Source organism: Pithys albifrons, chromosome 9 (assembly GCF_047495875.1).
Source record: "Pithys albifrons albifrons isolate INPA30051 chromosome 9, PitAlb_v1, whole genome shotgun sequence".
Taxonomy (NCBI): Eukaryota; Metazoa; Chordata; class Aves; order Passeriformes; family Thamnophilidae; genus Pithys; species Pithys albifrons.
The window spans coordinates 17,145,277-17,160,285 of NC_092466.1; the positions used below are offsets into that span (position 1 = coordinate 17,145,277).

The 15,009-nt window shown below is 44.7% G+C and overlaps 2 protein-coding genes across 14 annotated transcripts in view; one reads left to right on the plus strand and one right to left on the minus strand.

Moving 5' to 3' along the window:
• Nucleotides 1-6,269, minus strand: part of IDE (insulin degrading enzyme) — a 52,949-nt gene extending 46,680 nt beyond the window's left edge. Inside the window, exon 1 of one of the 3 annotated variants that reach the window (XM_071564318.1) lies at nt 6,173-6,269. Coding sequence is in view for 1 of the 3 variants with exons in the window: in XM_071564315.1 (XP_071420416.1) it covers nt 5,871-5,983 (113 nt within the window). In the remaining 2 variants the exon portion in view is untranslated. The other 2 variants (XM_071564315.1, XM_071564317.1) reach the window with 2 other exon arrangements.
• Nucleotides 6,270-6,291: 22 nt separating this feature from the next.
• The window catches only part of KIF11 (kinesin family member 11), a 33,343-nt gene continuing 24,625 nt past the window's right edge, over nt 6,292-15,009 (plus strand). For 3 of the 11 annotated variants that reach the window (XM_071564313.1, XM_071564311.1, XM_071564312.1), the window contains exon 1: nt 14,425-14,639. In XM_071564313.1, the coding sequence (XP_071420414.1) occupies nt 14,560-14,639 (80 nt within the window). In that variant the 5' untranslated portion in view covers nt 14,425-14,559. The other 8 variants (XM_071564305.1, XM_071564308.1, XM_071564306.1 and 5 more) reach the window with 8 other exon arrangements.

Below are 15,009 nucleotides of genomic sequence, written 5' to 3' on the forward strand. Positions count from 1 at the left end.
AGCCTAAGTTCTAAGGTCATGTTCAGACACTGTCCTAGAGTACAAGTGTTGTATTACTTGCTCTGCTGTCACTACAGGGAGCACCCGATGCTGCTGGTCAGTAGCAAAGCAAATCATCCACAGAGGAGATGCCACGTCTATTGCAGAGATAATGTCCTAACAAAAACGTTAGATGAAATATTGTCATACTACTTTCACAAAACAAAAGCGACAGAAAAAGACCCAATAAAGCAAAGATAGCAGGAACTTACACAAAACATTACTGTGGCCCTGGAAATTCTTCCACTGGCTCAAAAATTACATTTGACACAATGACAAATGCAAGAAAAAAGGAACAGGGATGTCTGAACTGAGAGCAGTGCCCCTAGTCAATTAATAGGAAATATTCTTTCTCCTCATCAAAACCACTTCACTTGTATAAGAAAAGTATCAGTTAAAACCAATGCTGAATTTTCAATTATAGCACTAGGAAGTGAAATTATATTCTGTTCTTTGAGGTTTCATTTTTGTCATCATTTCCAGGCAGGCAGTCCCTCGGAACCAGCAAGGCTCTCTAGGGATGCCAGGTTTCACCTGCAAACAGAGCATTACAGAGTGGGATTAAGTGATACATGATTCTGCCTCACTATCAAGTTATTTTGGTAAACTTACTTTAATTAACATTTAGCCAGTGTAGTCAAATCTAAGTTCAATGTTTGAACAATTAAAGGACCATATTTGAAAACCAATTAACAGAAACTCCTCAGGGTTGCTTCAACGCAAGAATTTGTCTAGCTAATAAAAATATGACCCCCAAAGCACAATTTCCAAAGTGCTTTTCAAGAATTTTTTTACGTGACAGTTGGAACATACTGAAGTCAAATGCTGGTACCTGGGTCTGAACCAGATGGATGGCAGCAAACAGTTACCAACTCACCAGATTTTGATGTTTGCTTTCCATTTATATCAGTTGCCTTAAAATTTGGGTTTACTTGAAGTTTTTACATAACTCAATTGCTTACCATTTACCAGAGTGAAGTGAAACCTTGGTTGAGTGAGAACCTCTCTATTCTGTCCTGCAAGGGAGCTACCACTGGTAACATGTTCTCTGTGTTATTTACTAATCCATGTTGGTTACAAGATTTCTCCAGCTGCCAAAGCGTGGAGTGAAAGCACTGCTGTGTGCTTTGGCAGGGGCCCAGCGCTGCAGAACCACCAGCCAAGAGTTTCCCCACCTCAGCACTGCACTGAGCACTCTGGAGGAGTCCAGGAACAACTTCTGCAGGTGTTCAGGGCTCTGCGACAACCAAGCAAATCTGCACTCTTGCACAGGCCTTCACCCCTCCTGCTCTCTGTCTCGTGCATCTACTTGTGCTCATGACAGCAGCAGGATTTGATGGCATTGTGATATCCTTGTGACAGTAATGTTGCCAGTAAGACCATCAGCAATCTACCTCCTCTCGTAACTTCTCCATTCACTTGTATAATTAAAAAAGTATTTTTTTAGTCTAAATGGTAGGCAGTAAAGGTTTTTTCCTAAAATCACACATATGTTATAAGTTCTGTTACCAACAATGTAATAAAAAATGAACCAGAGAAAGGGTAATCTCAAAAAAAAAAAAAAACATCAAAAACATCCCTCCTAAATAAAACAAAACAAAACCTAGGGAAAAAAACCCAAACACTAAACTACCAACAGAAAAACAAACTCCAAATCAACAAATTTAATCAATTCAGGAGAATATTACCAAAAGGGATTCTACAGGAGACCCTCCATAACTCTTTCAAGTTACAGGTTCTTCAGCAGACAAACCCAGCGATCCTTCTTTCACACATTTAGAGATTAAAATACTTCACACTATTCAATGCCCATGAAGCATCAATATTCTATGAATTTACTTGTCATGAAGCTGAAGAATGCATGAGATCCCAACACATTCCTGATACTGATCTAAATAATTCTGATTGCATGCACAGACAGACTGCATAAGTAGATAAACTGCTTAAAATGTTAACATGTTTTATCACTTTTAAACTCATCAAGAGTTCAGCACACCACTTCATACACAAAAGCTCCAATTACAAAGACCCACAATGATTTAACCAGTGCTACCAAGTCATTAAGAGCAACTAATCATGCCAAATCAGGCAAGTTGGAAGATGATGAATATTTATAAGGTTTTGTTATGTCGTTTATTTTGAAGAAATTCTGAAGTCTCACTACAATGAAAGCATTTTCAGAACCTCAGTCTGCAGCTTTTTGCCAAGTCTATAATTGACTCAGAAAATTCCCTCCTAATGATGGTGGACAGGGCAGACACTTGGCTTGCTCTTGTTCCCAAAAGAATTCAGCTTCTACAACTTCTAGATCACAGCAGTAAAACTTGGTCTGCCACAGGCTTCATCTCCAACGTGACAGCAGAAACACTGGTGTGCAGACAGGAATTACCAGTAGCATTAACGAGGCAATACCACGTGTGAGCCTGGCAAAAACAAGGGCCCTGGTGCCTTCACATGTAAGATGAGGCAACTGGCCCAAGAAGAAGAACGATGTGTGCTTTCAACAATTTTGTGTTAGTCACATGAGATGCAATATACAATAAGGGCACTACAAAGGTAATTTATTGCCCTAAATCCATGTTCCTTAACTTGGCCGCTCCAGTTTCCAAAGCACTGGGTGAAAGAGCCAAACAAAAAAGGCAGGATTTTATACAATCTGATTTTACACATAGCAATAAAAGATAAGTTTTTAAAAATCTCTAAATCACTTGAGCTTACTTTTCCTATCTCCTGAAAAATTGCCCCAAACAACTCATCCAAACACAGCCTCTAAGGGAAAAAAGCTTCAAGCCCATTCACTGGAAATAAAATCATTAAAATTAATCTTTTCCTAGCAATTCTTTCCTTCAACTTTTTACAAGATTGCTAAAAATTAGGGGAATTCTGAAAGGGTTTAGAAGCCTTTGATTATTTGAAAGACTGGAGGGTTTTTTAAATGTAAGTAAAACTATCTGGTTTTAATTCTTAGACATCATCATAATATAGGATATTTGGAACTTTCATTTTGGCTCGTATCATTATTTTCATCAGTCTCAAACTGAGTGTCACAAACAAGACTGATCAGACAAGTTCCCTGCTACATGACCAGCTGCTTGAAAATGTGTATTACAGATTTGTTTCAGAAATGTACTCATTAATTCAGTTAATTGTTTTATGCCTTGAACACTTACAAAGCAGTGAGCTCTCAGTCTCTCCCCGCCTGACATTTTCCCTCCATCCCCTACAGTGGCAGGGCTCGGTCTGCATCCCAGGCCCGTGGTGGTGTCTGGTCTGTGATCCAGCACACACGATGGGAACGCTGCAGGAGAGATCCCTGTGTGTCACTCACACAGTATTTTCATGTGTATTTCATAGATTTTGTCTGCAAGTAGCACATCAGATTGTGCAAAACTCTTTGTAAAGCCAACTCACTTCATGCTTTATGCTACCATCTGTCTTAAACCCTCAGAAAGAAAAACTTGTGAGGTCTGAATACCAAGATGAGACTAAAACTTTAGTTATACTGCATAACAAGAAATACACAGAAAGATGACAGAACTGGCAAAAAAATATGATCTAGCAACAAAAACAGAGAACTTCAGAATTCTGAATCATTAAAAGCAACTCCTTATCTAACCCTAGAGCTCTGACATAACCAACAAACCCGTAACAACGGGCAGTTTACAGGAGTCAGCGGTGTGTTTTAACAAAGGAAGTCCGGGCTGTTCACCTATTTTGTGGTTTAGTTTTTACAATTTTGGACAATTCAATTCTAGTTCTACTGTAAACCGTGTAAGTAAACTCTCGACTCTACAGCATTTTTCTTCTGTCTCAATGGTTCAGACAAGCTGTAGTTCTACTCATTCTAAAAACAAGTTGCAAAAGATCAGATCTTAAAAGAAAGCAACTTTCAAACAAGCTCCATCAAAAATCACCTCAATACACATCCATACAGTGCTACCTCATAAGCATATTTTATCAACTTATGGACACCAGAAAAACTGAAAACAAAGATGCTCATTGACAGACCCTGCACATGTAACTACATAACCAGACACAAAACCGATTAAACCAATTTCTCTAGATTTTTATTACAAACTTTTTGATTTCTATCTTGTTAAAGGATCAATATACCAAAATCATTATCAAAGCATTTAATACAATATATAAAATATCAACTCAATATGCAATCTCTCAAAAGGTCTGACAGTATTTTAGTAAATGACTTCTAAAATAACCTGCAATGACACCCAGCTGGGGTCCTAATACCTTCCAGTTCAGTGGAACATCAGAGGTATTGAACAACTTGTCCCTTTCGTCTTTCTTCTGGACCTGACAGGATAGGGGAATCCTTCTGTATTCATGTGCAAAATAAGTTACATGCTTGACACTTTGATCAATTCCCAAAAGTACCATTTCATCCAAGGGATTAAGACACACACCAACTGAAGACAGAAAGGAGAAAGAGAGCAAAAAACCATGCGAACATGGATATATGAATCCTTCTAGGAACTTCCCAATTGGAATAGATAATTTCAATGTTGTACATAAGACAAAAAGGAGATAAGAAATTCTATGCAATTATCTTGCTACTTGACATGCAGATGAAGGTTAAAATTTTTATGAGACGTTAAAGCAGAAAAAAGGTGAAAGCATGAACAAAATACAGAAATGGAAACAGGGAACATGTCATTGAAAGAAAAAAGATTCTTATTTTTCACATCTTAAAAAAATCATCACATAAAAGCACTATGCTTGCTCTCATTTCATTATCATTTACGTAAAACCTAATTCACAATTAAAATTAAACAGATGATTAAATCATGCTTGTAGGCAGTATGAAAACATAACAGGCCTACTCACGTGTATAAAGTTAAGTCCAAAGACTGCATATATTCACATGCTTAAGAAGTAATCTAGCAGAAGAAACTACCATCTGAGAAAAGCATTGGCCCCGAAGATGCACTGTGGATTACCTTTACAATTCTGAAGCATAACTAGCAATAATGAACAATAACGGTGCATCCCAATTTTGACACACCAGCACCGACACTATGAGTCATCATAACTCACTTTTTTCCCCGGCAAGATGGTACTTTTGACGTCTCTTACTGGTGCACTGTTAAAAATAGAATTGGCTACTAAGGTAAAGTATTAATGAAAGAAAGAAAACAACTTAGCCTTTGTCCCTTATTCAGCTCCCTTCCTGGAAAAACTTTGCCGAGAGGTTACGCAGTTTAATTTGCCCCTAAAGGCGAGACATGCCCAGACTCCCGCCCGCTCCTGCTCCATCGGGGTTCCTGCTGTACCCCGGAGCAGAGAACACACACACACACATACAAACACACACAGAGCCCCCCATAATAACCCTGACAGATAGCGCGGCAGAAACCGGGGAGGCCGCTCCCATCAACTCTGGGTAGCTGAAAGCAGTTTCTTCTTAAAGAATGTAAACTTTTTTTTGTCATAATCAAGGCTTATGAAATCGTGGCAAGTAACACGGAAATTCATGGCGGTTTTTTGAGAGGGGGAAGAACCAACAAAACAAGCCCCCGGGCAACGAAAGCCGCGCGGCTGATGATGACCAAGCGCGCTTTGTCGAGGGCGGTGCAGCCGCACAACCAGCGGAGCAGCGAGCCCGGGCTCTCCCGGGCGGCAGGGCAGGACCCCGGCAGGGCCGCGGCCCCCGCAGCACAGCCGGCTTGTCCGGCCCCAGCTCGCCTCCCCGGCTCTCCGGCTCCCCGCCCGGGGCCGCACCAGGTGACCCCGCCCGGCCGCCACCTCTGACACAGCCCGGCGGGTGCTCTGCGGCCCCGCGGCCCTGCCCCGGCCCCGCCGCACTCGCACCGTACCCGAAAGAGCTGCGCCGCCGGCACGGAGGGAAGAAGCGCGGGGCTGGGGAGACGCAGGGGCGCACCCGGCCCGGCAGAGCCCGGCGGAGCACAGGGAGCAGCAGCTGCCGCATAACCCCGGCGGCCCCGCCGCCAGCACCGGCCCGGCCCCACCGCCCGGCACAGCCCGGCCCCGCCGGCTCAGCACGCGCCGCTCCCCGGCGCCATCTTCTCCGCCCGCCTCCCCCGCCGCACGGCCAATCCCTCCCGGCGCCCGCGGGGTCCCGTCCGCCCTCCGCGCCCGGGCCTGGCGGGACCCGTACCTGGAAGTGCCGGGAGCTGCCTCTGCCGCCGGGAGGGCCAGGGCTGCGGCTTGGGAGGGGGCCGGGGGCCTCTGGGAGGAGGCGGAGGCGGCGGAGGGGGTGGGTGGCTGGGCGGGGAGCCGGGGCGATACTCTCCGCGGCGGGGGGGCCGCGCCCGGCGGGGGTGGACCGGGCTGCGGCGGGAAGGGCAGCGGGGCGGCCCGGGCTGTGCCCCGAGCGGCGAGAAGGGCAGCGGGGAGGTCCGGGCTGTGCCCGCCCGCCTGCTCACCGGGTCCGCGCTGCGCGGCCCTGCCGGCAAGAGCCAAGACAAAAGGTAATTAGGCGCCTCGTAATTTGAGCACAGCGGGTGCAGTGCCGTCCTGAGCGGCAGAGATTTCGGGTGTCGGAATGCTCCCTCCCTCGGGCGCAGCTCACCCTGCAGCATCTCCGAGCCCTCGGAAGCCCCCGGACCCCGCGGGCCGCCGCTCTCTCTCCTGCGGTCCCGCCGAGCACAGCGCTCGCCTCGCAGCCTGGGCTCGGAGTGTAAATGCTGGGTAAGGTTGGACTTTGTTATAACGCCATATATTTGATTTTATGGGGAGGGTGTTTTAGAGCAGAGGACGGCGAGGTAGGTTTGCGTGTGGGAAAGTCATGCATGGGGCTGGTTGCTTTCATCCCTTTATAGGAAAAAAAACCCCACCCAACCAAAAACCAAATACAAACCAACCAAAAGACCCCCACAAAATCCAAGCAAAAAAAACCCTGCCCCCCCGCCCAAACCCCCCTGTTTGAAGTTCTGGTAATATGCTTTCTTCAGGTGTATTTGTTTTACTATGTCTTACTTTTTAAAGCTGAGGGGGACCAAAAAAAAAAGACAGAAACATGCACTACTCTTAATGCCTGACTTTAGCTTCCCCACTGCTTCCCTTTTATTAAAGGTGGTATCTCAGCTGGAAATTGATAGAACCTTCCTGTCATAAAAAGGTAGAAAGATAGGGCCAGACGAGTTACCTAAGGGTATTTCTGCACCCAAAGATGGAATTGAAGATGCAGCAGAAGTTGCTTTAACTAGTCAGCTTTGGTTAAATTTGCTGTTCAGAAGTGGCAGCACACTACTTATGGTCAACAAAATCTGTCAGGGAATTTGGGCAGACACTCCTCTGCTGGTTTCCAGAGAGGTCTGTGCTTCTATAGAGTTGCTCTTACCCATACCTGAGCTACCCAGTGAAAATACTTGTCTACATCAAGTACACCCACATTTATGGCCTCAGTTTAGACAGAGAACTGTCTCTCAACTCATCCTGGTTGGAGCAAGGCATTTGGTAGTTTTCACCTAAATCAAGTGGTTGGATTTAGAACTGTGTGGGTGCCTAATTTTAACACAGTATGTTAAATACTGTGAAAATGTCCTTGTAGGATTCTAGTTTGAGGCAGTCGGGGTTTTTTTCCAGTTCCTAGTATATAAAAAAGTGAAGACCAAGCCAGATGGAAAGAGGACAGGATAAGGGGTGAGCTCTTAAATCTGGCTTCTGCCCTATTGCCATTGCCAGCGCATCAGAAAGGCTCATCCCGTGGTGTGCAGCAGAAGGCACATTGCCAGGTGAGTGCCTCTTCAGGATCTGTCTCCTCCCTTTCTGAAGCAACTGGGGGATTATGGTAGAAATGCTTCTGCCTTTGTTGTTAGCACATGCTATAGCCTTGTTGTATCAGTTTCCATGTAGGGGTGAAAACTATAGAAGTAGACAGTTTCAGGCAATTTATTCTTTTTTTCCAGTCCTGACAGAGAGTTTGCTAACCTAACATAGCCAACTGCATATATTTAGCTAATGCTGGCCTGGTGTATATTTAGCTGCTCTGATAAATCCTACCTTCTCCTCTAAGTCTTGCCTGGTATGTACACAGGGACAATCCTGGGAAAGCAACAAAGACTGCACCTGCAAAATCCTGGTGCTCTGGATAGCTGGATCTAAAACAAGCGTTTCTGTAGTTGCGATGATGAAATACTGCACCTCCTCACACTTCTGACATAACTATTGCAGCAGAGATCTGCAACAGAGGTCACACCTACGGCACAGGGCACCTGTTTTATCCAGTGTAAGCTTATTTACTGGCTATTCAATGGCACTGGTGTGTCATGGTTTAACCCAGCTGGCAGCCAAGCACCACACAGCTGCTTGCTCTCCTCCCTCCCCACCTCCAAACCCAGTGGAAAGGGGAGGAGAATCAAAAGTAAGACTTGTAGGTTGAGATAAAAACAGTTTAATATTTGAAACTTAATTATAATGATAATAAAAAGACTAGTGATGCACAATACAATTGCTTACTACCTGCGGACCAGTGCCCAACCCTGTCCCCAACCTCTCGTCAGTGCCTTCTGGTTAACTCCTTCAATTTATATACTAGGCATGATGTTCTGTGTTGTGTAATATCTCTTTAGCCAGTTCAGATCACCTGTCCTGGATATGCTCCCTCACAGCTTTTCGTGCACCTCCTCACTGGCAGAGCATGAGACACAAGAAAGTCTTAGGATAAACATGACTTAGCAACAATGAAGACATGAGTGTGTTATCCACATTATTCTCATACTGAATCCAAAACACAGCACTGCACCAGCTGCTGAGAAAAAGTTAACTCTATTCCAGCTAAAACCAGGACACACTGATGTTTATTCAGAGTAGATTGGGTTTTCATAATCTGACCTCTTTCTATTTCAGTTTACACTAGCCAAAATTACTATTATCCACTATTTTGGATATACTTTCCATGTTTTAAATATATTTTTAATAGGACATCATCAGCAAAAGTAAAGACTTCCAGTAAAATTCTTTTCTCAGTCTAGTCCAGCATTTAAGATTTCTTGCCCATAAAACTCTAATTGCTCAGACTGTTGGTGCTTTTGGTTCTCCCTTCTTCATCTCTGCCCTGGTGGAAAAAACAAGTTGTCTAAAAGACCAAATGAGCCTAAGTATAATTTAGAGTAAGTATGCAAATTATTCAAATATTGCCATGAAGAAGCCTTACAAAGTAGCAGTGTGGAGATCCCGCCTCAGGATATATGACATAAATGTAAAGTGCAGGGAAAGTAATCTTCAAAGTAGGCAGGTTACAAATAATTTAGAATAAACCCATTATTTTATACTTGTCTTGAAAGCTAAGAGGAAGTGTAAAACTCTTTAAGTACAGTCTTGATAGGCTTCTAATGGAACCATGGTTTTTGCCACCTAGATAAAATTCTGGACTAAATTCAAATTGTAATTGTATATAATAGGGCTTTGTAGCAAACTGGCCTCAGGCTGAAAAAAACCCATAGCTTATGATTGTTATTTCCACTCCAAAATAAATAGCAATTTCATAACAAGGCATATATTTAGAAAAAAGTCTATTGACTGGTCTCAGTATAAAAATACTAAATTATAGAAATTTTAAGATATTAAAGTCCAAACATATTGAGGCCTAGGAAACATTTCTGTCAACAGTTCTGTCAAGTCTGTATGTTTCCAATTTTCCTATTAATTGTTTCTTTTGTTGTTGCATAAAGGGTGTCATCCAGCTGCACACCTTAAGTGAAAATAAGTAAGTGTATGGCAAATGACAAGCTTTACCCTGAGCTAATTACACAAGTACAGACCTCCCCCTACGTATGCTGGTAAACTTTGATTATGGCAACTATAGAAAGATGTAAAAGGGCTTCCATCTGTGTCTGTGTCGGACAGTGATCTGGCCCACATGCCTGAAAAAAAAGAAGATCTTTTATTCTGTTTATTTTCCCTGGTTAGTTGAAACCTGTTCTGGTTTTAATCATGTTATGTATGCATTGAGTCCTTAATTTTAACCATAAGGTAGCTATTTTATTGCTTTGTATCTTTTGTTTTTAACAGTGACATAATTATCCTGTTACTTCTACTTAAGGAAAACACTGTCCTCAGCTGAAAATATACCAGTATGGTGTGTGTGTAAGTCCTTATTGTTTAATTTTCTTTATGTGGTCAATTGAGGGTTTAGAGTATAACTGGCCAACTGAACAGGCTGTTCAAAGACTAGAAATTGCTTTATTTTTATCTGAAGTGCAGGTCAATTCCCCTTTAATGTGAATATGCAATTTATCAGCAAATTTTTACTATGTCACTGATAGCATTAAACATTATTAAACCCTCCACGTGTTTAATGCAGTTGATACACTGTGTAGTGTGTTGGTAATCAAAACAGGTGTTACTAAGCCTTGAAGAAGTCTCACCCACCCTTATAATTTCTGTTAATTATATCACTCCATTATTATACGTTCTTAGTTAATCATGTTTTGTGTCAACAGTTTAACTATTTGTCAGGCCTCTGTATCTATAATTACCCAGGTGATGTGATACAAATCTTAGGAAAACAAAACTTGTTTTGTCTGTTAATATCACCATAATTCAAGGGCTTTTTGTTGGTGAGCCTTAGTTAAAATCTGTCCTTTTTGATCCATATGTGGAGATTTGTAACCTTTACTGAAGTTGCTACATTGGTTCTTGTGTGTATTATTACTTAATTTACTTTTCTGTAATGTTTTTGTTACTCTTCCTTAAAAACCAAAACCCACAGATTTATCACAGATGATGTACGTGCCTTTTTAAAGGTCATTTTCCCAACCACTGTTGGGACAAGTCAAAGTATTTTTGTTTCCTTTGCTCATATTTATTGCTTGTGAAATGCTATTACTCAGTTTCTTTATAGTGTCTTAGTATCTTTAGGCTCTACCTAGTCTAAGAATATGTACAACCTGTGCTATAAATTGACCTTGTAAAACAGACCTGCAGCTATTAAACTGTGTGCTTTTTTGAAGCTAACTTGATTACCAGAAATACACGTTTTCCACTTAACCACAGCTATGGCAAAGGTAGCAATAGACCAAATCCAACTCGCAACAATTAGATTCTTCTTGTTTAAATACAGGTTTGAATGATCTCGTCTGTTAGTGAGAGACATGTTATATTTTGAGGAAAAAATCTGACATTCATACTAGAAAAGAACAAAAAAGCAGAAGTTGGAAGAAATGATTTCTTGTGTTCCAGTGCTGCCTTCTTTTGTGTGACCCATATGAAGACGTGTAGAGCAAAAGGTAAAAATTTAGATTATTAGCACACCTGCATTTGAATTTTCAGTCTAGCAGTAGCTACTACACAATCGTCTGCTTGAATATTGTTTGCTCTTAGCGTAGATGGAATACAAAAAAGCAAGTAAGAATAAAGGTGGTCTCACTGTATTTGCCATGGATATTGCTCTTATATTTATTTTCCTGCTTGGTTAAATCTTTACTTAGCCAAAGCAAAATGTATTATTGAGATTTTTAGTGTTTCATTACAGGGAAAAAAGCAGCAAGTCTTCGAAATACGAACCCACTAACTCATTGTGGTTTGAAAGTTAAGCTTGAAGACTGTTTGTTGCCATGGTTTAACCACAGCCAGCAGCCAAGCACCACACAGCTCCTCACTCACTCCCCCACCTGCAGGATAGGGGAGAGAACCGGAAGGGTAAAAGCTGGAAAAGTCCTGGGTTGAGATATGAGTTTAATCAGGAAGGCAAAAGCTGCTCACACAAGCAAAGCAAGGAATTAATTCACCACTTCCCATGGGCAGGTGGAATTAATTCACCACACCAGCAGGCAGGTGTTCAGCCATCTCCAGGAGAGCAGGGCCCTTCAGGTGTAGCAGTTACTTCGGAAGACAAACACCATCACTCCAAACATTCCCCCCTTGCTCCTTCTTCCTCCCACTTTATGTACTGAGCATGATGCCATAGGGTGTGGAATATCCCTTTAGTCAGCTGGGGCCACCTGTCCCAGCTGTGTCTCCTCCCAACCCCCCCACAGCCCCAGCCTCCTCACCAGCGTGGCAGCATGGAAAGGCCTTGGCTCTGTGCAATCCCTGCTCAGCAACAACAAAACCTCTTGTTACACACCAGGTCAGTTATTGTTGTGTCAGAACCACAGTGTGTGTGTGTGTGTGTGTGTGTGTGTTGGGGAGAGGGGACCACGCCTCCAGCACAGTGTCCACATGGTCAGCCAAGATGGCTGCTGAGATTCTCTGCCACATGGCATGGGGCACCTGTCAGTCAATAAGGTCCACCTACACCTGGAGCCCCTAACCCAGGCTCAGATTGGCAGGGACAGTGGGAACACTGCGCCTCACCCTGGCCTGGAACCCCAGAGTGACCAGTGGATCAAAGGCCCTGCCTGGAGGGTTTGGCTACAGAGACCAGAGCGCATAAAGGCATGGAAGTCTCCCTTGTGGTGGGCCATGGCCTGTTTTCTGTGAAGCTTTCAACGTGTGACCTGAGTGGTAACAACGTCCTTTCTCCCTTCTTTTTCTCTTTATTCTCTTAATCTCTCTTCCTTTATTCCTTTTCTTCCTCTTGTGGGTGACTTAAACCTTCCCCCACTTATGGGTAAACATTTTGGTTTTTCCCCTCTAACCAAGACATATTTTTGGAGCAGCTTCCCTCCTCGGCAGCACACACACCGCCCCTGCGTTCCACCGAGCTAAGAATGGAAAAAATGTCCCCAAAAACAAAAGAGACAACCTGCCCCCACCTAAGTGATCCGCAGTTAACTACTTCTTTTTGTTAACTGCTGGCATGGGCAGTTAGTGACAGGGGAGAGAATTTACATAATAATCCCAAACTACAACAATGTCTGTCCTTGCAAACTAGTTTTCATGTAATGTATTTACATATTAGATACACTTTCAGGTTTAATTGCTGTCAGTGGCATGCAAGCAGTAAAATCTTTTATGGAGTAAACAAAATCCTTGCTTGGAAAGGCTAGAAATGAAAATTGTTACTAATCCTGTTATTAAATTTTCATAGCTTTTTCCGTGTTTCATTCTTGAATGTTAGTGCTTTCTGATCAGTTTCTGTTGAATAGGAATCCAACGCTTCATGTCCTTTTCTGTGGAAGTAATGTTTCTCTGATCTTGTTCTTGGTGCCTAGTATGAGGTTGATTGGCTCTGACATCGTTCTAACTCTTCAGATAAATGGTAGAGAAGCGTAAGGTGATGCTGCTTCATGTCTCTGTTAGAAAAATTACTGCAAGCCTTAACAGGTTTTGTTATTAATTTTAACAATTAATGGAGGAGGAAGATGAGGTTTCAAAGCAGCCAACTTAGGGGGGGAAAAAGACTGTGGGCACTTGCAAAATTATAGATGGGTGATCTGAATTTCAGGAACTGGGAATGCCCTAGAACAACAGTAAAACACTGTAGCACTACAGGCCGTAACAGGTAGATGACAGTATGGCAGTCTGTAGGAGCCAGTACAGATTTGCTGAAAGGTGTGTCAGACCAGTTGAATCTTCTATAACATCTGCTTTCTTCCCCTCTACCCAGAAGACCTGTTGTCCTGTCATAGATCTCTACCTAGCAAAGCTTTTACTATTGCTTCAGAGGAAGCCGTCGCAGGGAAGCCAGGGTGACATAAACTGCTAGTGAGAGGATACAACCTTGCACATGCCGAGTGGCTCACGTGATCTAGTTTCAAAGCAAAAGGATGGATGTGATGCACCCTTAGTGCTTTTTTCTAAGCCTTTACCTACTTATTTTCCTTCTGATACAAAATTTTCCCACGAATCGATCAGGCAACGCCAGCCTGTAAACATGCAGAGAGTTAGGAGTAAAACTGATGAGTTGTACTGGAGACCAGGGAAAGTTGGGGCGTGCCCAGGGAGCAGAGTGGAGCTGTGCAGGCGGGGCCGGCAGTGCCTAGCTGGGCATGGGGTCTGCCTGGCCGCTGGGTTTGCTGCAAACACGTGGCAGCCTAAACCGGGGCACCACCGACTGAGGGGACAGCGGGTGCCCTGCCGGGAGCAGTGAACGCTGTACTCCACCATGTAAATAGAAATGTGATTTTTTTAAACAAGCCACGTAATGCTTCCCGTCCACCGGACACTGTCTAGGTGTGCTTCTGAAGCGTTGTGATGTTGGAAGAAGTGAGCTAGTGGGGACAGCAGAATGGATGGCTGGAGAGCCTGACCTGGGCGGGAGGGTTACGTGTATGATGTGGCTGTTGAACGCTGATGTCTGTGGCGAGGAGTTCAGCTTACCTAAGGCCAGGGGTGTTAGCGGCAGCTGCGGCCCTGCTGGCCCATCGCGGAAGCTGCGAACGGCCGATGTGAGTTCAGCACCAGGCAGAGCATCACGGCGCGCGTCCTGCCCCGCCCTGTTTGCCAATGCCCGCCCCGCGCTCTGTGCCCCGCCCCGCCCCGTGTCCCGTGCCCGCCCCGCGGGGGCGGCGCCACGGCGGGATTTGAACGGCCGTCCCGTGGTGCCGCGGGGCCGGCGTTGATTGGCCGCCCCGGGCGCTGCGCGGTTCAAAGCGGTGGCGGCGCGCGCGGCGGTCCGAGCTCCGGCAGCGCCTCTGTTCCCGCTCCCGGCCCGGCATGGCTTCCTTCGGCACCCAGGGCGGCGGCTCCAAGAGGGAGGAGAAGGGCAAGAACATCCAGGTGGTGGTGCGATGCAGGTGGGTGCGGCCGCTCCGCTGGGTGAGCGTTGGGGGCCGGCGCTGGGGGAGGGCCCGGGCCGGGAGCGGCGCTATGCCGAGGCCGCTGCCCGGGACAGGGGCGGGTGGGCCGCACTCTGGCTGTGGACACCGACCTGCCCGTCCCGGGGCTGGTCAGCGCGGGAGGCGGCCCCGGGTGCCCGCGGGAACGCTGCTCTAAGCCATCTCTTGCAGCTGAAAAGGGAGAAAAGTTGCAGTTTCCTATCTGCATTCCTCGCACACCCAGTGAAAAGCTGGATAGGAAGATTAAAAGGAGGTAGATCAGAGTTAGTATGACTGACATTTAAGATGCACAGAACCCCAGCCTGGATTTTTACCTTCCTGGGGAAGC